This window comes from Apis cerana, linkage group LG4, assembly GCF_029169275.1.
Source record: "Apis cerana isolate GH-2021 linkage group LG4, AcerK_1.0, whole genome shotgun sequence".
NCBI classification, from domain to species: domain Eukaryota; kingdom Metazoa; phylum Arthropoda; class Insecta; order Hymenoptera; family Apidae; genus Apis; species Apis cerana.
In genome coordinates this window covers 3,393,268-3,418,666 of record NC_083855.1, presented here as the reverse complement: position 1 = coordinate 3,418,666, position 25,399 = coordinate 3,393,268, and the positions used below count along the sequence as shown (strand labels likewise).

The 25,399-nt window shown below is 23.0% G+C and overlaps 2 protein-coding genes and 1 long non-coding RNA gene across 22 annotated transcripts; 1 reads left to right on the top strand and 2 right to left on the bottom strand.

The window, feature by feature from the left end:
- The first annotated feature begins 299 nt into the window (after nucleotides 1-299).
- LOC108003576 (uncharacterized) lies at nucleotides 300-16,760 on the top strand. Of its 18 annotated transcripts, none has more exons than XM_062073601.1 (14): nucleotides 300-1,156; nucleotides 3,019-3,061; nucleotides 9,722-9,872; nucleotides 9,974-10,190; nucleotides 10,569-10,664; nucleotides 10,976-11,213; nucleotides 11,298-11,596; nucleotides 11,680-13,306; nucleotides 13,371-13,657; nucleotides 13,744-13,849; nucleotides 13,933-14,275; nucleotides 14,378-14,618; nucleotides 14,689-15,557; nucleotides 15,937-16,760. In XM_062073601.1, the coding sequence occupies exons 1-14, from the start codon at nucleotides 1,151-1,153 to the stop codon at nucleotides 16,106-16,108; spliced, it is 4,695 nt and encodes a 1,564-aa protein (XP_061929585.1). In that variant the 5' UTR covers nucleotides 300-1,150; the 3' UTR covers nucleotides 16,109-16,760. The 18 variants fall into 18 exon arrangements, with proteins under 18 accessions (XP_061929585.1, XP_061929590.1, XP_061929587.1 ...); XM_062073606.1 differs by having other exon boundaries at nucleotides 15,901-16,760; XM_062073598.1 differs by lacking the exons at nucleotides 300-1,156; nucleotides 3,019-3,061 and adding exons at nucleotides 4,100-4,265; nucleotides 5,632-6,343.
- On the bottom strand, nucleotides 2,286-8,940 carry LOC133665962 (uncharacterized). Its single transcript, XR_009829451.1, has 2 exons — nucleotides 8,837-8,940; nucleotides 2,286-4,106 (listed from the first exon to the last, which is right to left on the bottom strand). It is a non-coding gene; the product is annotated as an uncharacterized LOC133665962 (long non-coding RNA).
- On the bottom strand, nucleotides 16,353-25,279 carry LOC108003671 (activin receptor type-2A). Of its 3 annotated transcripts, none has more exons than XM_017066093.3 (9): nucleotides 25,140-25,279; nucleotides 23,459-23,649; nucleotides 23,202-23,379; nucleotides 22,978-23,132; nucleotides 22,498-22,877; nucleotides 22,241-22,427; nucleotides 22,029-22,166; nucleotides 21,818-21,949; nucleotides 16,353-21,717 (listed from the first exon to the last, which is right to left on the bottom strand). In XM_017066093.3, the coding sequence occupies exons 1-9, from the start codon at nucleotides 25,186-25,188 to the stop codon at nucleotides 21,532-21,534; spliced, it is 1,596 nt and encodes a 531-aa protein (XP_016921582.1). In that variant the 5' UTR covers nucleotides 25,189-25,279; the 3' UTR covers nucleotides 16,353-21,531. The 3 variants fall into 3 exon arrangements, with proteins under 3 accessions (XP_016921582.1, XP_016921583.1, XP_061929596.1); XM_017066094.3 differs by having other exon boundaries at nucleotides 22,993-23,132; XM_062073612.1 differs by lacking the exon at nucleotides 25,140-25,279 and having other exon boundaries at nucleotides 23,202-23,366; nucleotides 23,459-23,598.
- Nucleotides 25,280-25,399: the final 120 nt, after the last annotated feature.

Genomic DNA, 25,399 nt, shown 5'->3' with positions numbered 1-25,399 from the left:
ATATTAAAGAAATAAGAGATAAAATAATAAACATTTTTTATGTATAAATTTAAAGATCAAAGATTCATACAATTTATAGAAATAATAATTTCTTCTTTTTTTAAATTGGAAAATATAGTAAAATATTTGGTTTTTTTATTTTTTAATAATTATATATTTTTTTACAGATTTTTTAAGATTTAATGATTTATTAATAAAATATATATAATATTATATATATATATAAAATTTTGCATATAAAAATAATATAAGAATTATTGAATATTAAAGAAATTTTTTAATATTCACATAAAATATTTGAGCATATTTATTTTATTTTTAAATAAATTTTTTTTTATACATATCATATAAGCAAATTTTTTTTAATAGCTCGTTCATTATTACTGTTCTCAATTATATGTATATTATATAATTAAACTCAAGGCAAAGGTCATTCAAAAAATTAACAACCTTTGCAGATAAGGATATTAAAGTGCAGAAAATCAATATAAAGCGAAGTCAGTTCAGAATCATGATATGATCATGTATATTTTCAGTCAGAAAAGAATACCATAATTTCAAATTACTAACATTCGCTATGAGTTATACATAAATAATTAATCTCCCCGATAATTATACATAAATTAGTCTGTTTATAAAAGTATTAAGAAAAACATTTAATAAATCAAAACAAAAATTTGTTGATCAGTTGTTCGATCATTGACATCTGGAGAAGATACTCAAGACATGCGCATGATAACCTCAAAACATTAGGGGATGATCGTACCATTGATCATTTTTTATTATTATTGTGTCCTTCGTATGAAGTCGAAAAACAATGCTTGAAATAGCAATTAAAAATGCATACACGTGAAAAGAAGCTGATTACAAAACAGAATCATCCCCTTTCTTTGTAAAAGACCATAAATTTAGGAGCATGCGCGTTTGAAATCAGACAGGGGTTGTTGCAGTCAGGGAGGGGCTCTCATCGACAGAGTGACTCAGAATATGCATTCCGGAAAGTACTACATCTTCGTGGTTTTTAAGAAGTGACATGCGTATACGACCACTTCGTAATCATACAGTGATATTCTCTTGGAATTCTACACGATGTCATAATTCGTGGCAGTGTTAAGTGTTACGTGGATCGACTGTCAGCTGTCCCTTCACTATGAATGTGAGTACTGCGACCGCCTCTAATATCAACTCGTTTTCTAGAATGTGGGCGTATGTTTCTCTATTCCCCGTGTATATTAACATAATTAGAAATAAAAATGCAATGTTGTTGTCTTATAAAGGAAATACGGTCAAAGATTCCTTTTTATTTGTCTTTTTCTTTAGCATATTTCTAAGTTATAGTTGAACCTAATACGTCATTGACCTCTGTTATACATAAAATCGATGCGAAGGTTACGTCTAATCGAGAAGCTTTCCGTTTTGTACTGCGTTTTGTGCAAATATACCGATCAATACATTTTATCCCAAAAATATTGTAAGGAATTATTGACGAAAAAAGTTTCATTAAATTCTTTTATGTCTTGATATTTTAATTGTTCATTAAATAATATTTTTTCTAAAAAATTAAATTGCTAATCTATATAACAAATAAATAAATTACTTTCATTTTTATAAATTCTTTGTATATCTTTTAATTACGAAATTAAAAAAAAACAATAATAAGCAATTTACAAAATTCAAATAATTCAATACAATTATACCAATAACGATTCATTCTTCTCTCATTTAGACATGAACTCTTTATTAGAATCCACTGACCTTGTTTTACGGAACATTCAATTTTTTGTGTTCAAAAAACCTTAAGAATCATTGCCAATCATTTGATTTCTGATTAATTACAATATCTTTTAATATTTTTATTCATTTGTTAAGATTTATACAAATATATAATTTATCTACATATAAAATAAATTAACTGAATTTTATTATTTACTTTTTCTCATTAATCTTCAATGAATCATAAATATCGTAATCATATAATAAATAATATTCTAATATTAAAATAATCTTTTTGTTAATTATTTAATCACTCTGCATAATATAAAAATAATATGATTAAATTTTTTAAAATAACTTTTAATTGAATTATTATAATATGAAAAATAATTCCATATATCTTTAATTATGTAACTCTTATCTTATCAAAATAAGTTGATTATATTATCATATATTTTTGTAATTTATTAATAATTAAGTTAATGATCGTTATTATTGATCGTTAAATAATTAATTATTAATTAAATAATAATCATTGTAATACTTACTATAAAACATAAAAACGAGAAATATTATTTTTTTAAGAATATTTATTATTTTAAATTAAAAAAGAAGAATGTATACAATTTTTTAACATATTTTATCGTATTTTAAGAAAATTCAAAAGATTCAAAAATAATATAATATTTTATAATTTACTACTTAATTTAATAATTTACTACTACTTTTTTATAAAATAACTTAAAAATTCTTATTATAAACTTTCACTTTAAATTAAACTGTTATAAAAGAAAAAAAATAAATATATTTTTTCAGATATTTCATACATTTAAATTATATAAAAATATTAATAAAAAGTTTTAGAAAAATTCATTAGATTATATAATTATGTAAATATTCAAAAGAAAATTGTATTTGCAATAATTTATAATAAAAATGAATATTTTATTGAAATAATGAAAATTTCAATATATTATTGCAGAATTAATATTTTAAAAATTTATTAAAAATAAAAAAATTATTAAAAATAAAAAAATTACTATGTAATTATTTCTGGGATTAATGCGTCACTATGTGTTAAATATCGAGAGTAATATTGAATTTCATGAATACTCGGTGAACCCTAAATGTCATTATATTTCAATATGGAAAAGTTTTCAATATAGTAACATGATACAGTAAATAGTATATAGTAAATAGTAAAAAAAAATATAGTCGCATTTTCTTTCATTTTTCTTAGTATTACAAATATTAGCAAAATTCTAATAGGATTAATAATAATATGATTGTAATCATATTTTTCAGACCTTGGCGACAGGTATTGTTTGTAGCAACGGAGAACGTGTTGGTAATTATGCACTTAATTCATACTTCTTTTTATTTACTTCAAATATGTATATATATGTAGATTAATTTTTAAAAATAAAAATTGATTATGTTGTATTTAATTGTTTCTTTTTATATCTTTTATAATAGCTTAATAAGTTTCATTCTTTCATATTATTAAATATTAATTGTGCATATTCATTCATATAAAAAATAGTAATATAAATATTTTTTTAATACTTTAATTTTTTGTTAATATAGAAAATTAAAAAAAATTTAAATTAAAATATCTTATTTATTATTGTATCTTTATAAATATTTAAAAGTGATTATATTGTAGTTTCTAGTAATATATCCTTTGACTAGAATCATTTAAAATATTTCCTAAGCAAAAAAATGTAAATAATGCAATTGACATAAATGTAATTTGATCTCGTCATGATTTTTATTTCTCTAATTTATTTAAACTTAATCAATTATCTTAATCTTAATCTTAATCAATTTAATCTTATTGATTTTTGTATTTCACTCTGAAAATAAAAAACTTTTAAATATTTTTAATATTTAAATCAAGAATTAATTTTTCATAATAAATATTTCCATATAATAATTCAAATTTACAAATTAGATAATTAAGTAGTATACATTCAATTCTTTTTCAATTTGCAAATAAAAAAAAATATTTTTAATAATATTTTTAATATCTATAATTAAAATTCATAATATGAAAAAACCATAAATCATATTGAATTAAATCATGACAAATTAATTCGATCGATGTATTATTTTTGTATCATTATGATCTAACCTCTCCTCGTAAATCCATCGATAAAAATCTATCAAAGATAAAATCGATTTGCGTTTGTTACGATCTCCAATATGAAACACTGCGTATGCATTCAATAAGCCAGTAGTGGAGAGCTGCTCTCTATTCTGGCCGAGGCAAAGCGGGTATTTATTAATAGAGATTAAACTCCGCGTCGTGTCGTGCCGTGTGCAAAAGCTCTCCCGCGCAAGACGCATGCTGTTAAAGCAGTCTGACTCAGACAGCGGTCCAGAAACTAATTCTGCCAAAATAAACGTGGAAAAATTGTGTTACATATCAATTAAATTATATGCATGATCTCTATTGGATTAAAGCTATCTATTTTCATGATTGAAAAACATTTCGGAAAACAAGTGTTATATTCAGTGTTGCTTTATAAGCACTCATATCAAAATAAATTGTGTGTGATCAGTTATCTAGTGATTTACATGTAAATGATTTATTTAAAAAATTATTAAATTTATCACATGAATATCCAGTGTAACGATAACAATTTTATACTTGAATATTTCTTGTGTAATGTATTTATGAAAAAGATTTTTGTCTTTTTTTTTTAAGGCACTATAGATCCGTTTCCTTTTATTCGATTATTATTACAGAATATACAACTTGCGAAAAATAGTCATTACGGTTTTGAATTTAATTACTATTTTTACATACTTATTGTTAAAACTTATAATATATTAGAAGTTCATCAAATATGCTTTTAGTGCATGTTTATATATATTTATTTATTATGAAATCGATAAAATTACAATCCTTTTGATATTATTAATACATGATAAATTATCAAAGTATAAGTATAAGTAAGAATTAATAATTTAATGTACTTTTAATTAAAATTGCATTAAAAGTTTTGTTTACTTGTATTATATTATATTATATTTTGAATCGTTTAATAAATTATTAATAAATTACATCGTTTATATATATATATATATATATATATATAAAATTTTATTATAATTTATATTACATATATATATATATATTTTTTTTTTAAATTTTTTTAACGATTTTTAACTTATAATAAAATATTTTCTGAATCGATTACTTTCACGTACGAACAATTTTAATGCATTCATTGATTATATATATGATTCAACGTTTCAGCAATTTTTATTTTCATTCTGAATTTCGAAATGTTAATCAGTTCGATGAATTCTTATTATCTTAATGTTCGAACTTAAAACAATTGATTCACCACTTGTTGCAATTTAAGCAGTTAAACATGTATACTGATGTAATGATTATTATTACTATTATTGATTAGAATTTTAAACTAATGCTAAAACTATATATTATAATTACAATTAGTTTTTCATATTTTTGATAAAACCATATGTATATATCTTCTATTTTGATATTTCGATAGTTTATATAAATCATTTTAATTATCATTCCATCCATTGACATTTTATTTTTATTTTAAAATTCTAGAATTTTTTAATATTTGTAATAATTTTCAAATATTTCTAGATCAATAATTTTATAATAATTATTGATTTGTGATATTTTACATAAAAGAATTTAACCTCTTAACTATTTGAAATCTTAATTTTAATTTATATATATATTTTAGATAAAGATTTAAGAATTAACGAATACTAGAAAAATATTTTATTTGAAAAAATTAAAAAAAAAAAATTAAAATAACTTAAAAAACATTTCAAAATTCAAATCCAATTTTTTTAATTATAATATCTTTCTTTTTATTTTATTGTAAAACCAATGTAACATTTTTGGATTCTTAAAAACCTGTGCAGTTATATTTTTCGTATATAGACATAGTGTAAAGTAAAAACGTTCAAGCACAATACGTATGATCACTTTTCGCGATGTAAACGGTACGCGAAATGATGTGCTAAACAAAGGCATCTTTGAAAGATGTCATCGGTTTGACTACAGACGGATAATCAACTTTGTTTTACACGTATTTCACATGTCAAAGTGCACACATCTTTCGTACAGAAACTGTTAGAAAACTGTGGAGTGTTGTGAGAACTGTTCGTGATGTAACTTTAATGTGATAAATATATATATATACACATATGTATGATGAAAAGTGAATATTTTAAAACAATGGACAAAAGAGCTATGATATTTTAATATTTGAACTATTAGTAAACTTTGAACTATTTATCTATTTCTTTTAAACTACATATACATATGTGATTTGATTGATGTGAAATTCTCTTCAAGAATTTTTATTAAATATTTTGACTGGTTATCCAGTGAAAAAACGTTACTACTATGTTGTAACGTGATAGAATAATAAAAACGCTGAATATTGACAAATGATGATAGTGCTTTTGTTGTGCGTCATCATGAAAATAGCAGAGTTTTCTGTGGGTCGTATGAGCCCACCATTTCAAACGCCTGCACAACCGCCACATCTTCATTATGGCAAACGCAAGAGACAAGAACGAAAATATTACAATCGACTTCATGAAAAATGCAATTGTCTACTATATAATCGTAAGAAAATAAAAAAATGAATATGCTTTATATATGCTTTTTATTATATATTTTTAATTTATATTTAAGTATTTAAATTTAAATATATTAGGATTTGATAGAAAGTTTATCGATCGAATTGGAATAGTTTATTTAATAAAATGATAGTTTAGATAGATGATAATTAAAAAATTTATGGATTAAAATTGCTGATATGTTTAATAATTTAATTTTTTGCAAAGAAAAAATCTATATATATAAAATCAATTTTCAAATGTATTTAGTTATCTAGATAAATTAATTATTATTAGAAAATTGTATATATTATTTTACTCAAGGCTGTGCGTATTTAATAAACATAATATCAATTTAGATACTGTAATCTCAAAAAATTACATTTCTATATTTTAATAACTTTTGTTGTTGTAAATTCATTTAAAGAATTAAAATGTTTACTAATTTAAAATTCTTTCACAATTATACTATAAATATAATTATATATATACATACTCATACAAGAATAGTATGTCTTACTATTTCAAATAATATTCTGTATAGAAGTATGTAATAAAAAATACTTGATAAAAATATGAAATATTTGCGGAAACATGATGATATGATGATATTATTGTAGAATAATTAATTTTGAATTGTTATAATATTATTAAATAAAAAGTTTTTAGAAAGACACAAAATAAATATTTTCTTTAAAAAATAAAATTAAAAGTGCTTGAAAAATTTCTAAACTTTAAAATAATGCTGCATATTTTAATATAATATAATATAGAAAAATAATTTTTTATAACTGAAATAGATTTATTATTTAATTATTGAAAAATTTAATTATTGTAAATAAAAAACTAAGTTAAATGAATCGATTTTTTTGACAGAAATAAAATGGAAATATATTTCATCAGTTCATGCATAAAATTTTCGTCGTGTCGCAAAATTTAGCTCTTGAATTTCTTCTGGCACTTCCCTCACTGCAGTTTGCTAAAATTATCTTTTACTCTCGACTTGAACGAAGTACTGTGAAAGATTTTTCCTCAGATATGTAAAACTACGACTAACATTAATATTCAAGCCATAAAAAAAATTTTGTGAATTTATTCCACAAAAAATTATTTCGATAATTAATTAAATAATAAAAATAAAATTAATTTTTATATAAAATATTCTATATAAAACATAATAACTTCACATAATGTAAAATATAAAATATAATGTACGAAAAGCACATTAAGATCAATGATTCTTTATTTACAGATTCTTATTGTATAATATTTATTAAAATAATTTCATTATAATCTTTTTCACAATTTAGACTGTTTATCATCTTAATTAATCTATTTTTATTATTAGAATAGTAAAAATAATAAGAATTGAATCTCAATTATTATTAAAGCCAAAAGTATTTATAATTAATTTATTAATCTGATTTCTTAATGCATCATGATTTTTGAAGTGTTGTTGTTTTTTTAAAATTTGCACTGGTAAATAAAATAAAATAAGAATAGTTAATAATCAAAGATGTAATATTAAGAAAATAAGCAGATTGAAAATGAACTTCCTATAATTTATATAGTTTTAGTGATAATTTTAATAGATTATAATAAAAAATCTACGGGAGTACAAAGAATAAAATGTTTTATTCAAATCTAAATTTTTTAATAAACAGATAAAAGAAATATTGTAATATATTGTTTAGTCAGACTTGTATCTGATTTCCTTTTGCCCACCCTTTACACTGGATTGATAATGCTCATGCGCTGCATGAGCAATTGTACTCTATAGGCGTAGTTAAAATGAATTCCTATGAGTGATGGACGGGTTGTCGCCATATGGTCATGAACATGAGTGTTTTCGGATAACATTTATTAAATGTAAATATTTTCTGTAAAACAAAAAAATCCATCGATTCTGGCGATGCGATGGAAAAAAATTATTCGAGGTATGATTTATAACTCATATTTAAAACAATTTTCTTATTATCCTATATCAATACATTTTATTCTTTGTGAAAAAATGTGTCAAAGATTGTCAAAAATATAACAATCATCCATTCAATTTTTTATATATTATTAATCGAAAATAACAATGAATTATACATCATATTACTACATATCTAGTTTATGATGTTCATAACTTTGTTATATTATCTATTTTGAACATTTATTAAATTTATATAAATTTAAAACTAAAATTAATATATACAATAAATTAAGTTATATATCATATTCTTATTTACTTAATGTTTTTAAATACTTATAATATTATATATATTATATTGTCAATTAATTTATATTTACAATTCTTTTGTAATCTTTTTTTTATTACGTTAAACTAAATATTTTTTTTAAAAGATTATTAAATTGTTTTTTACTTCAATAATTTTACAACAAATTATTTATTATATCATCATGTTATATATGTATTTTTTACAGGATCGATTTTTCATACTGAAATTAATATGTTTTAATCGATTAATTAATTATTTATTACATGATAACTAACCTTAAAACACGCTCTCTTAACTATCGTGATGACGCGCAGCCTTGATCATCCCCGATACGGGACACGAGCACTTACTCAAATAAGTCCGCCATAACCTCAGTCTGACGTCATTGATTGACATTTCTTTATCTTGAACATTCCATACTTTATGAAGGAAAAGAAACATCTAATATGATTAGTGTTATCAATATATTACTGATTATTTTATTAAAAGTAAATCAGTAATTATTTGCTAGTCCAGAAAAATATGTTCATTATTGATATATTATTATAGTGTTATATTATTCAAAAATAATTATTATATATATTTTTTTAATAATGTGTAATGCTATAAAATATCTAAATTGATATATAATTTTTCATGATTTTTAACGTGATATATATGGAATATGACATATGATAATCTATTTAGTATGAGATGTAATCAGAATATAAACAATGTAAATATGCCCAATTATAATCAAATTACATGATTTTTTAATAAATAAAAAATATTATATTATACATGATTTGCAATCTTATATTGATAACAAAAATATATTTAATAAATCAGAAATATTTTATCTATTCTAAATATGGTTTGTTCTTGAATTTTTTTTTAATTATATATTGCTCATTTACTATATCACATAACTCAAAAATTATGATTTTAAAGAAAATAATATTAAATGTTCTAAATTATTATAAAACTATAAAAATTTCTTATTAAAATATTAAATTAGAAATATAATTTGAAAATATACAATTCTACAAATAAAAAAATATTACAATGATTTTTTTTATACAAAATAATTAAAAAAAATGCAATTTGAGTTATGTCAATGTTATAGCAAATGAATGATATGATTTGGTAATTATTTATTAATATTATTTAATGCATTTTAGGTGCAGGCAAAGGGGCTGCAGTGATGGAAGATCCACAAACACCAGGATCTGATTGCAACTCCAATCCTGCAACAGATTCTATCCAACATGATTTAATTAGTTCTGAGTTTGTGCAAGATAATGTGGAATATCAATGGTTCATTGATTATGGGTAAAATTTTATTATAAAATATAAAATTTATTAAATTATAATTTTTATATTTTAATTATTTTCCTATAAATATATATATTTATATTTGCATAAAATGTTAGCTACAGAGGAGATGGAGGACTTCATGTTCATCCAAGTGTATTATCTTCACTCTCTGCTTCATATTCTCGAGAAGATTTGGGCTATTATGATGATCTTGCCCGAAATTTGGATGCTAATTTGGCAGAAATTGATATGGAAAGTTTTCGTACAGCGGATATTCATACTCTGCTTACAGCATTACCTGTCATGTGTACAGATCCAGTTCAACATTCAGAGGTAATAATATTGATTTTTATGTATTTTATTTATTTTATAATTTTTTATTTATATTATAATATAGTTATATAATCTGATTATCAGAAACAATTATTTTTATTGTGGATAGTTTGCAAGCAAATATATTTTATAAATTTCTTGAAAAAAGTAATATTTTATATTCTTATTAATATATAATATATATCAATATCAATATATAATATTGATGAATTGAAACAAATTTTTGTAAATATTATCCTTTTTTTAATAATCATATATAATCATTACATATAATTTTTAACATTTTAACATAAGTTATAATATTTTAAAATATTTAATATTTTTCCATTTTTGTTATAAATAATATTTTAAAAGTATCATATCTTCATTATATGGCAGTTTAACTATCAAAGGGAACGATATGCTAGTATATCTGGATCTGTTATGGAAAAACTTGACATCGGTTCATCAATCAGCCCTCATACCAGCAGCCAGGTATGATAATGGCTGAAAATGTTGAATTTCTTGTATTGATGTTCCTTCAATACTAAAGATAAAATAAAACATTGATATGAGTTTTGTTTAACTGAAAATAAAACTTGATTTGCTTGCAATTCCTCTGCATGATTAATGTAAAAAATAAATAATTGCTGATTTGATTATGTAACAATTGAAAATATAAAAATAATATAACAAAATAATATTTAAAAAATGCATGAAAATAAACAATATTAATTTTGCAAATTGCATGGTAAATTATCTAAAAATATTTAGAACTTATAATAAAACTATATTTTATATTAAAGGGAGAAGATTCAGCTTGTTCAACAACAGATACAATTTCAATATGCAAATCATCATTACTCTTTTCACCTTTGAAAGAGACACCTATACTACCACCAGGAGGTAGTTATAGTGTTGACTCTCTGGACTGTGAAGATATGCTTTTAACATGCCAGACAAATAATAAAGACAATTATACTATTGCTTTTGAAGGTAGTATCACAATGTATTCAGATGGTTCTCAAGATTTTGAAAATCAAGGTATGAATATAAATAATTTTCCAACATATAAATAATAGACAAATATATAATTATATAAATATAATTTTATTATCTTTTTTACAGAAAAACAAAAAACTTATGAAACAGTAGAACCATATTATAATAGAAATACAGATTTGAAAAATGTACTGGATTTATCAATGGCATGTTCTGATTCTAAAATATATACTACATGGAGCAATTTGAAACATTCTTCTATGAATAAAATTATAACTCGTCATCCATCAGGCAATAACAATACAATACCAGAATTTTCACATGGAGTAGAAAATGTTATATCTGTAACAAATAAAAGAAGTCAAAGTTTACCAGATCTTACTCAAGCTACTCAATTACATCTCAATATACCTCTTAATTTTTCTGTGAGTTTTCTAAAAATTTATATTTTTTTTATATTTTCAAAAAAATATTTTTATAAATTAATGTGTTAAAAATATTTGAACAGGTTGATTCTGCAGAATCAAATAATCATGTACAACAATTACATAGTTCAGGATCCGTAATGAGTCGATCTATAAATGAAGAAAGTTCTGATAATGGAGAACATAATTTAACAGAAAAAAGATTACAAAATTTAAGTCTTGTAAAATTATTTATGAAACAAAAAAGTATGAGTGCTGAAGGAATGAGTCTTACTTTGGATCAATCAGATTCTACTAGTGATAATGGATGGCCTACAAATAATAGTGCTAGTGACAGTGGTACTAATACAAATACACAAATACAACGGCAAAATATAAATAATATTTCTAAACATCAAGTTCCAGAAGGTGATTTTTCTATTAATTGGGTTAAAAGTGATCCTCATAATAATCAAGAAATAGAAAATGAGAAAGACATTCCAAAATATACTTCAACAATAAGTGAACAAAAGGATGAAATGATGTCATCTGCATCTGTAGAAGAATTATCAGAAAATATGTCTAAATCAGATTTAACTCATGATAATGATATTAATCAAAATGATTTTGATGTCATTCCTGTTTTCGAACATCAACGAAAAACCGCATGGGTCAAATCTTTAGAAAAAAAATATCCAATCTGCAAGACAATGGGCATTCAAGCAATAGCTGAGACAGAAGATAATTCGGTTCAAACATCGTTAATATTTACAACATCTGTCAAAGAAAAAGAAAATCCTTCCTTAAGAGAAACAATTGTTAACAAAAAACCAGTTTATGTTGTATATCCGAATTATGCTTTACCTGATTTATCGTTTTTCAATATTAAAGATACAAAATTAGATAATATAGCTTTAAAACCACAATGCTTTGGAAAAAACAGAGTTAATTGGAAACATACTGGTAGATCCAGTAGACCATTCTCGTGTAATGATATAGATGCATTGCGTCAACGAGGATTTTCACATGTTAAAGACTGGGAGTCATTGACATTCCTTTTGCCTACTGAGTATAAGAAAATTTTGCATGATGTACCAGAAGTTTCAAGGCATATCAATATTCATGAAGAAACGAGAAAGCCTTTATTTTGCCTATCTCCTCCAATGCGTCATAAAACTCGTACTATAAGTGAAATCATACCAAATAATTCATCCTCCACTAGTAGTACCGCGACACAACCATCCTCTGGATATCGAGGATCTTCTACAATATTAACAGATTCTTCAACAAATCAACAAACGTTAAATAATACAACCAATCCATTATATCTTTACCGTTATGATAGTATTAGTTCTGAGGCCAGTTTAGTAAGTAATGAAAAAAAAGTGCATAGACAAGTTAATAAAACAAAAAAAACCTGTCCGTCTCTCCCAAAACGATCTCTTTCGTTACCTTATGGAGATCGTGAAACTGAATTTCCTCATGGAAAAGTGCCACCAAGACCACCGTTACCCAGAAGTATTTTAAGAAAAAGCAAGGTTCCTGCAAATAAAAGATATAGCATGTTTGAAATGGGAGATGTAGAAGAAATAGAAGATCAATCTTCTGAAACAAATAAAAGAATGTCTTTACAAGAACCATATTATATGAATAATGATTTACAATTACCATGTCGCGGTCGAATCGTTGATTTAGAGAAAGATGTTGATGAAACGGAAGAAAGATATATAGGTAAATATATTGAATTATTTTATTATTATATTTTATAAAATATAATTATTTAATATTATTTTAGAAAAAGCAAATGAAATAGTTAATATTGGAGACTTAGAGACTGAAAATTCTGAAAATAGCGAAGATGATATAAAACAATTGGAAGAATTTTTGAAACGTAGCGGTTTTTCATCACAGAGTAGTGATGGAGATATTGAAGATCCCGATGTTAAATTAAGATCGTATGTAAGAAAATTTTTAGCTCTCAGGATGAATAAAGATGTTACCAAAGCTACTGATATGATAGAATCACAGAAAAAGACTGTCAGTTTTGCCATAAACCAAAGGAAAAAATATTTAGATAATAAGGTAATTTTATTTAATTTTCGTATTATTATTTATTTAAGTTATTTAATTAAGTTTTTTATATATTTTTTTGAAAAAATATATTTCAGATTAATAATTTAAATGTTGCAAATGAACAAAATAAAGATGCTGGCTTTATTGAAGAAAGAAAAGCAATGAGTCCAGATAATAAATTAGATTTAGATGAAAAAAGAAGTAAATATATTATTTATGATTTTAATATAATTTTATTTTTAATTTTTAAATAATAAATTATGAATATACATACAAATTTTCAGAAATGATACTATCTGCAAATAAAGCAGTAGATTTATTATTGAAATATTGGAATAGTGAATCAATTCATAATAGACAAAATTATAATGATAAAAATGAATGTGCTCAAATCTGTGTTAGCAATTTATGTCCAGCTTTGTATGCTATTATGTCAGATGGATTAAAATCACATTTAAATTCTACATTTGGACCAATAACGAATAGTGTTTGGCAAGTTGTTGAAGCTTCTTCTCAACAAGGTCCAGTTACTAAAACATTAAATGAATTAGTACAAAAAATTAATGGTGAAGATGTTATTACAGAAGGAATGCTAAAGTTTCATGCATTTGTATTTGGTTTATTAAAGTAAGTTAATAATACAATACTAAGAAAAATCATTATTTTATATGTACATATTTATATATATATATATTATTGTTATATTATAAACAAATTATCATTTTTCAGTTTAAGAGCTTTGGATGCATGGTTTGCATATTTATGTACAAGAGAATCCATCTTAAGGAAACATTATAATAGCAACAGTTTATTTGTGGCAGCTTTAGCCAATGCAAATGCACGAGAAGTTGTCGATGCTCTCTTACATATTTTAAATCCTCTTGCATTTTGTCCATTTCAGCTTGATCTTCTATATCAATATCGTCAACTTCATAATAGTTTTGGCAGTTTAAATAATCATACCATAAATGTTAGTATTATTAAATAATTAATTTTTAATATCTTTAATATTAAATTTATATTATTAAAATATTTCACAGGCTGTAAACTTTAGAAATATTGATCTTACTGCAAAAGAAAATCATTTTGATAAAACAGATACATGTGCAATGGTTTCTAGTCCCAAAAAAATACGTCCACGATCGTGCGTTGCTTATAGTAATTATGATGATAAATCTGGTGGTATACATAAGTCAGATATGGAAACGGTTAAAAAACGGTTAAGTAATCCTATAGGATCAAAAATATTTCGTACTCTCGATAAATTGGCTTCTGAAGATTCTGAAGATTATACTGATAGTTTAGAGCATTCACCATTAAATAGAGCCTCGAATAAACAACCTATGTCAAGAAAATCTCATAGTCCAGATAATAAAATAGATGACGAAGACAATATGTCTGGGGAAGAGAAATTTAGAAAACTTCAAGAAAAATGGGAATTAATGGTTGGAAAAGAAGATACCAAAATTCAACCACCAATATCGACACCTTTATCACCTACGAAAACACCTACTAATGTAGGAAAATCTAAAATACCTAGGCTTCTTACTTCACCAGTAAAACAATCAAATACAATATCAGGACCTGCTAAAAACACGAAATGTCCTATTTCGGGAATTCCATCATTAAAAAAACCTATTATATTATCAACAACAAAAATTATTCCAAAGAAATCTTTAGAAACAAAAAGCAAAGATATAACAAAACGTACTAGTAGAGTGGATCAAGAAATAATAGGAACAACAAGAACTCATTTAACAAGACCTAGTTCTTTACCATATAAATCTTATGGCGTAATGTCTAAAGATAAAAATTTAATATCTCCTCAAAGACGAGCGGCGTCTACATCTTTACCACGACCAACTACTACTAGTACTGCAAGAAATCCTCCTGTAAAAAAGCCACTTAAGTAAGTAAAGAAAAAATGAATAAATATAATAGTTTTATTTATTTATAATTTAATAATATAGTTATATTATATTTATTATATTTAATATTATATATATTATATTATATTTAATTATATTTAATAATATAGTTTATTAAATATTATCTAATAAATTATAAAATGTTATGTTTTTATTATTTTATATTTTATAAATTATTGTAGAATTTAATCTTATTTAATTATTTATAATTTTTATTAAATTATTCACCATTAAATAGATGAATAAATATTTATTAAATATATTTTTTTTATTTATAATTTTAGAACTTAATTTTTTGTTATCTTTTTTGTTTCCTTTTTATAGATTAATTAAATAATAGATCGCGCATCTCGGTTCCAGAGAGGTTCGCACAGTTACACATAGAATGCCATCAGATAATGGGCATCTTGCATTTGGAGAGGGTGAGAAGCTGAAAGTAATTTTAGAAGTAGATAGTAAATGGTTATTATGTGCGAGAGGTGATCGGAAAGGTCTGGTTCCGCGGATGTGTGTGCATAATATTCAGACTTAGCCTTAGATTAAATATAAGAAAACTAAAAAATAATTTAAGTGGAACAAAGATATAAGACTTAAATGTTACGAAATTTAATGTTACGAAGAAAAATATGTACAGTGTATTAAAGGAAAGGCATAGAATTGTTTTTAAAATATGACATGTTATTATCTATAATTGTTTGAAGCTTCATTTATATCGAATTGCGATAGTATTATATAACTATAATTGTCATTGACAAGAAAGTAGATATCACTAGTCATAGGCTTTCAAACCAGATTATATTTAATTAATTGAACATACATCTATTTATAACCAGAATGTACATATATACAGTAAAATATGATAATAATGATGATAAAGACGATAATGACGTATAATAACTTACAATAATTATGAATGTAACTGTGATCATAGTATAGGTAAGTTTATTAATGCGATTGTACGATAACATTGAATTTCATTTTTAACCCTCTAACTTATATTTTATTATTATCTATTCCGTACATCGCACGATTAATAAATATCTCATTTAGTTTTATCTGATGTATAAATCATTACATCGTGTGCTTGTGATTCGCAACAATCACATTTTTTTACTTGCTTCATGTATTCTTTAGTATGCTGAAGCATACAATATAATCAAATAAAATCTAAGATCGTAATTGTATTCCTGTATATTTCTTCCGTACAACAGTATATTCCTTAAGGCATCTTATTTATTTAGAATATGAATGCAGTGTAAATAAACGAATATAAATAATAAACATAAAGTGTATAAATTAGAAGAAAATAATTTTAATTTGAAAAAATATTAATCTTTTAAAATCTGAAATATTTTTTAAATAATTTTAAATTATATTATGCAAATTAAACAATTTTTATAAAATTAGATATATGTAAAAAAAAAACCTATAATTTAATAAGCGGCAAATAAAAAAAGGTGTTATTAGATATGTTTTATAAAAATAAAATTTTCATATTTATTAAATATGTTTTTTAAATTTGTTCCTGTTTTCTGCAAACTTTGATGATCCAATCTTAATTATTTTGCTTATTAAAATGTTTATTATTTTGTATGCTTTCTTTATATGCAGTGCAATTATGTTATATATTATATATTATTAACAAAATAAACTGTTATTATAAAACAATTATAATGGTATGACAAATGGTAATCCATTTTATTCCTAATATATAAATAATGATATTTTATTACAAAACAAAGGCAAAATTATCTACATAATTAGATGCTAAAAATGTTACATTATATTATTTTTTCAAGCACCGCTTTTTTATTCCCTCTTTAATAATGTTTACGATCGATACCATGATCGTTTCATATTGGAGGAACTTTTTCTGCAACTAACACTCCTTATATACAATTTTATGAAAATGATGATTTCTATTAGAATTGATACATTTCATTTGTTATTTCATTAACGCAACATTTTCGTATATTCTTATGGTATAAAAATTGTCAAGCCAACGATACAAAAATTTGTTACTATATAATATGATTTTGAAAACAGTTACATCCAATGTGCATAGGAACATTCTATTGCTATGAGTCACATTATATTTAAATTATAAGTAAGAAATTATTTTTTTTTAACAGTCTTATTTCTAAATTTACATTTTTCTAAATTCTATTTACAGATCTCTGAATATATGAATTATATCAGATTGATTTATTTATAATATAATACAGTTAAAATAAAAATAATTCCAACAATCAAATTTTAAAAATTTACTGAATAATGAATTGTTTTAAATTTTATGTTAACAGTACCAAAAGCAAACAATACAATTAAATGATATATATATATTATATAATATATAATATATAATATGAAACAAATTACAATATTGGAAGTATTTTGATACTTTAATACTAATAACAAAAAACATTATATTTACAAATATGATTTTTTAACAGATATTTTATGAGATTATGAAATTAAATTTTTGCACTAATATTATAGTATTTTTTAAATTATATTTCATAATAGTTTTCAATAATTATATAAAATTAGATAGTAAAATTCAAAAATATTAATTAAATAAAATACTGCAATTTAAATGACAAATTATGATAAGTATCACGTATCAATGAAATGTTTCGATTTATATTGGACGAAACTAATAAGAATTTTTATAGTTTGAAAATTAGAAATTATAATATTGGTTTACATTAATATACAATATATGTTATATGTGACTGGAATGCCATTGCAGTACTGTCAATATTAAAATCTAATTTCTGTATTTATTCATAGGATATGATTTAATAAAGATAAGCAATGTAACGCCATACATTGTATACCTATGATTTATATCTATTAATTATTAATGTACACGATGTTTCAAAATATTACCTCACCATTGCACTTTCTTGAAATCACTATGTGCTCAACACAGCATAAAATTGCAAACATTTTTTTTTATTATTGTACATAATTTTTTATTTGTATTTCAGTCTTATGTTAATGACTGATTTATCTACCAAATGCATTGCTTTCTAACGTTTTATGCAAAAACGTATTAAATTACGAAGTTACATAACAATTAGCAATGATGAGATTAAAACATTCTTATGACAATTTTTTAGACAATTTTTACAAACAAAATTTGCGACATATACAGCATATATGAAATAAGAAATCTCTACGAATGCAGTTGAATCTGCTTCTCGATATGTAAAAGTCCAAAAATTGATTAAATTCTAGTATTATAATTAACCCATAATTGATTTTAATATAGATTTTAGATAAATAGTATAACTAATAAACTTTATAATCTATAATTTATTTACTTATTATAATTATATTGTATAATTATATTATAAAAATGAATATTATATATAAATTTTTTTATGTTGTATAAAATGAAGGAAATATTATCAATTATAGGTTAATTTTCATTTTATAACATTGTATGTTAAAAATTTATAGATATTATCGATTTCAGTATCTTATTTAACTACAAATTAATATACAAAGCTATAAAGTGCATATATTACCGTTTTGGCACTGCTAAAATCCAATATAAAGAAATAAAATAACCTCTCTATCTTTTACCTGCTCTGAGAAATTATAATTATGAATTATGATAAATGTTTCTGAAATATGATTAGGCCTTATTTATCGTTACGATAATATTATTATCGTTTACTTAAGTCTGGTACTTATTATCACAGTTTGTGTAATGCAATATGCGATTTTCATATAAAACTAACTTAATTTTAATCAAGAATTTAACTATTCATAAAATAAAAAAAATAGTAATATAGATTTGATTTATAAATCTTTCTCATTATTTCAATTATCTTTATTTTATCTAATTAAAATAATTCAGAGCAAGTAAAAGAAATCATTTGTTAGAATTGACATATTATTTAAATAAAATATTTAAAATGTGCACCTTGAATAACCATTCTATTAAAAATAATCCAATTGCAATTTATCATTAAAAGTATTAATGAATAATTAAAATATTATGAATTTTTTAAAATTTATCAAATTATAAGATATTAAAATAAAATTTATAATATAAAAACAATTTTATCTAAAATATTAAAAACTGAATCTAATGAAAATTTTTTTACATAATACAAATTCTAGAAATTTATACAAATATAATTACATTGTAGAAAATTGATTTATACAAGATGCGTTGTTTTATTCAATATTTTCAATTATATAAATAATATATAATAATTATATATTTAAGACCTCATATCTATGCATACACACTGGATGCAAGACTTAGTTCAAAGTTAGGTCATATATAATAATTAAAAAATCACTTTTCTTGATAAAATTCTGTGCTATAATGAAAGTTAAAAATAAAATATATAAGGAAGACTTTTACTTGGCTTAATAAAATTTAATCCATGAACAATATATAACATCAATTTTGATTATTCAAAGTACATTTTAATAATATACATTTTATACATTTTTAATTTAATTAATATGAAAGTTATTAAATTTAGAAAGTCTATATTTATCAATTAAAATATATAGATATCAATATATTCTCAATAAATTAATCTTTATTTTTCACATTTTTGTTGTAAAATAAAAAAAAAGTCATGGAAAAAATCTTATTTCGCGAAATAAATTAGTCATCTTAAATATTTTATGCTTTAAAATGCAAAAAATCAAAATAGCTCATTTCATGTAAAAAAGTCCTAATAAATTCCTCATGGCTTCCAATTAGTTAACTTGACTGTTTCTACCAGGTACTTTGTATAAAATTGTTGAGTTATCTTTGTAACAATTCACATAAGACTTATGGATAAAAATTATCCATTGAATGTCCACTTGGCTAGTAATTCATTTTGTTATTTCTGATCAATCATTGCACGATTGCTGACATCAATGAGGAATGAGATTGCTTTAAATTAAAAAAAGAAAATAGTAATATCATCATAATATCATTTGACAAATTATAATTATTTCAAGAAAATAAAAAATAAGAATCTCAATATTTATGTTCATTATTAATACTGCATATATAAAGAAATATTTCTAATTGCATTGTATTTTTCAATAAACTGAGATTTATGAATGAAATGTAAATATTTTTAAAAATAAAAAATCTAGGAACGTTTAATTAAGCTGTTTTTCATCATAAAGCTTAATTTTAAACATGCAATAAAAAATTAATTTAATGAATAATTGATTTATTAATGCTTTAAATTTAAAAATAAAAAAATAAAAAAATAATGATATTTAATAGTAATTATATTAACTGTATAATTTAAATGATACGAATGATTTATGCATAGCATTAATATATTTGTGGAATATCTTTGGAAAGTTGATTCTAAAGACTAAAAACACAAAAGTTGATATAGTCAATTAAAGCTTATTTATTAAATTATGAGCAATTTATATTCGTTAAATGAAGTGAGACGACTATTTCATTATTTAGATAACAAGATAGTTCTATCTTTATCTCATTTAATACGAACTTAAACTTTTTATAACTTTTAAATAAGCTTCAAATATTTTTATATGCTAATTTTTGTTTATTTTAAGAATACTTTTGTTTGTTCTAGAACAAGAATTTTTTAAGATGTCCTATAAATATATTAACATTCTGTATATAAATAATCCAAAGAATATTATATTGAAACTATAATTATGTTTAATAAATAATAATAATTTAAAAAAATTATTTTTAAATTAATAAAAATATTTCTATTCAAAATTTTATTAACTAATCATGAAAATAATTTGATTAATTACGTTAAATTATTTTAAAACATAATAAGAGATCCTCATAAACAACAAAGAGAAAAATAATAAAATAAAAAATAATTATTAAAATATCATATGATATTTAAACATTCCTCATTAATGTATGCGCAAAAATTATGATACAGAAAATGGTTGTGCAATTTAACTAAAACTATAATACACATAAATCAACTACATACTAGATTCCTTAGTAGTAATAGTCTCGTTGGTATTATCAACTCGTATTAATGTCGACGAATTTAAAACAAGCGTCCTACTTAATGTAGCAACTCTTTCCATTACACAAGAAGCTGAAAGACGTGCTTCAGCATCATGATCCCAACATTCTTCCATTGTATCACAAATTGATTGAAGTCCCTTAAAAATAGCATAAAAATTATGAAAATTAATTTCTTTTAAAATAAATCATATATATATATATGTTTCATAATTTTTTTTTAAAGCGAAATTTACTTACAGGATGTTTACGCCATGTTTCTAAAATGATTGGCCTCTCTTTTTTATGAACAACACTTTCTTGCATATCTTCTAAAGTAGGATGAAGACCCACTTCATCTTCAAATGGTAATCTATATTCACCTATTGGTCCCTAAAATGAATAAATGCAATTCAATTTAATTAATAACGCAATATTTAATGGACTAAAATATATGTAAATAGGAATTTACATCTTGCACAGTGCATCGTGAAGCTAACTCCCAAAGTACCAATCCACAGGCATACATATCAATTCGTAAAAACGAATCTCTTGTGAAATTAATTGCTCCTTCTAAAACTTCTGGGGCCATGTATCTTCTTGTTCCAACCTATAAATAATAAATCTTATATATCTTAATGTATATATATGTATATATATATATATTAAAATATTAATATATACCTGTCCATGGGTATCCCCACAAGGTTTGCCAGGATGAAATATTAATGCTAAACCAAAATCTGCTATACAAGCACTCATATCAGCTTTAAGTAAAACATTTTTTGACTTGAAATCTCTATGAGCCACAGCAGGTTTGTACCCATCTGCTTTATTGGCTGGAATTTCTTCATGCAAATGCATCAAGCCTCTAATAAATTAAAAATTTTATCACAATAGAAGTATATAAGATATTTCTTAAACTTCTATTGAAATATTACCTTGCCATGGATTCTGCTATTCTACACATCTCAGGCCATGTAACAACATTTGCCTTCAAATAGTCACATAATGAACCTTTTTCATGATATGAAGTAATTAACCAAAATTCTGCTTGTAAATTATCTCCTCTCTTTTCAACACCTATAAAACGTAATATATCTTCATGATCCATGTGGGCAAGTTTGAAAATTTCTTGTTCAGTTTGCCAGGATTGTTTATCCTGTATTGGAAACACTTTTACAGCAACAATTTCATTTTTTAATTGTGCTTTCCAAACAGCTCCAAAACGACCTCGAGCTTTTATTTCAAGAAGTTGTATTGGACGCAATCCCAAATTAGGAGATGGTTGAGGTAATGGAAGAGGTTCTAATGTCGGTACCTACAAAAATTATTTTGTGTGATATTTATGTATTAAGAATAATTTACGATACAATATGTAACTAAAGACTTATAACATTTAATAATTAAGAGATCTGTACATATGCCTTCCAAACCTCGTTGAAATATCCCGACTTCCGACGTCGGTAACACCAATATAAAAATGGCAAAATAATAGCAAGCAAGAGCATGGGTATTGATATTGACAAAACAAGTGTTATTATTTGTTGTTCTGTATTTGGAACAGGTTCTAAATCTGAAATAATTTTAACATTTCAATTAATAGAATAAATATTCAATCCTTAAAATGAATATCAGAATTTACCATGAACATCAGAAGGCTGAATAGGTTTAGAAGAAGAAGTTGGATGAGGATCCCATGTGAAATTCTGATTGCACATATTACCATCGCAACAACAAAAAAATAATTCTTTTTTTCTTTCTGCACTGTTTTCAATACAATGTGGTCTGTCATAGCAATCATTACTATCTAAAAAACATCCCTGAAATTTATAATTTAATCATAAAAATAGAACTTCTTAAAAATAAATATTATCAAATCTATAATTCTTCTTTTTGCACCTTTAATTTAATTATAGACTTTTTAGTCACATTATCAATTTGCCACAGTACATAACAATGATTTCTTTTGCCTGGATCATGTGGTCCACATTCTTCTCTTCCTGAACATTCTTGCTGGGATTCTGTACACATTGTTTCATTATAAAATTCACAAACTGAAGAACCTTTGACATCGTGTCCTAATGAAAATCCTAAAAATTAAAGTTTTTTATATTTTTAATAAAATTAAAAAAAAAGATTTAAAATTTATAATAAAATATTTATAAAAAGAAAACAGTTACAGAAAGTAATTTTAATAATATTATATAATGAATTTCATAAAAATGTATGAATATACATTTATTATATTTAATTAAAGAAAAATATTTTTTTTAATCATATATTGAATCTTCTAAATTCATTGTTATATAATTTATTTTTTTAATATATTTAATTTATCTATCATTTTACTCTAAAATTATTTTTCTTTAATTTTAATATTTTTTTTGTGTATTTTTTTATCAATATGAAAAACTGAAAATAATAATAAAATAATATATATTATAATATAATTATGATATAATTATAAAATAATATTTAATAATTCTTAATTTAAAACTTAAATATAATATTTTGTTATTAATAAAAATTTTTTTATAATCTTTTTGATTCTTTCAATTTTTAGATATTTTTTTATTTTATTAAATACATAAAAATTTACAATAAATTTTCATGAAATGAAATTCTAATCTTTCATATCTTTTACATAATAGAAAAACATAAATAAAATATTTGAATCACATATTTGTGATTCAATTCAATAAACATAGAATAATATATCACATATATAAATGTAAAATATTTGATTAAATATGCAATAAAAACAAAAAAACAAATAATCAACCAAAAGTATCATTAAAAATTAAGACAACAAACAATATCAAACTTAAAGAGCTTCATCATTTCCAGAATTTCTAATTTTTTTTCTAAAGTGATTATACAAATAAAATGCTTATTTCACATCGATCACATTAACCGATCACATTAACATCACTAAGTAGATGTTTTGAGATACATATATCGTTTCTAATATGATCAAGAACAGCTCTTTGTCGATTGTTTCGACGTTATATTTGTCGTAAATTGGCTCCAGTCTTAGGCACTTCGAAAAATATATTTATAATACATCATTTTTTTTCTTTTTCTGTTATATCTATCTTTAAATATGTTTCATGACAATGGATTAACATCTGAGAAAAGAATTGAACATTTCAATTTTATATTTACATTATTGTTAAATAATGATATATTATGGCGATCTTTTTATACTTGTCACCAGAGGGACAATAATCGAAAATACATTTATTGAAAATTTTCGTTTATTCTTTTTTACAAATACGTATATTTTTTTAAATCTTTTTTTTGACTTTCATTATTTTAATATTTCAAATATAAGTTTATTAAATACATTAAATTACAAACAAATCTAAAAGAAAACCTTTTTTTTTGTTATACTTTCTTTTTTTTTCTTTAATTAATATCATAATATAATATCGATTTATAAAACAATTATACAATTTTACTAAAAATTCAAAATGCATTTGATAAAAAAATGATATAATTTCTGAAAGATTTCGCATTATTATGTATTTTAACTTGCGAATACAACTGTCAAATAAAAGATAATAGAATGTGCAATTACCTAACAATCCTAAGATGAGATATGGCAGTATCGTCGCATATGCGGACATCGTGAACAGATCGTAAAAGCATACCAGAAATATTTTTAAAGTCTAGATGCACGGGTTTACGATGTGATTAAAGCGCCGAACTTTGATGCGCAAGGTCCGGAATTCGCGCTTAGCTGTCACATCTGGGTTCTTTCTTCATAATCCATTTGTATCAGTTTTTCAAATACTATGGCACCATGTTTGCCAAGAAGATTGAAGGCAATAAATTAAA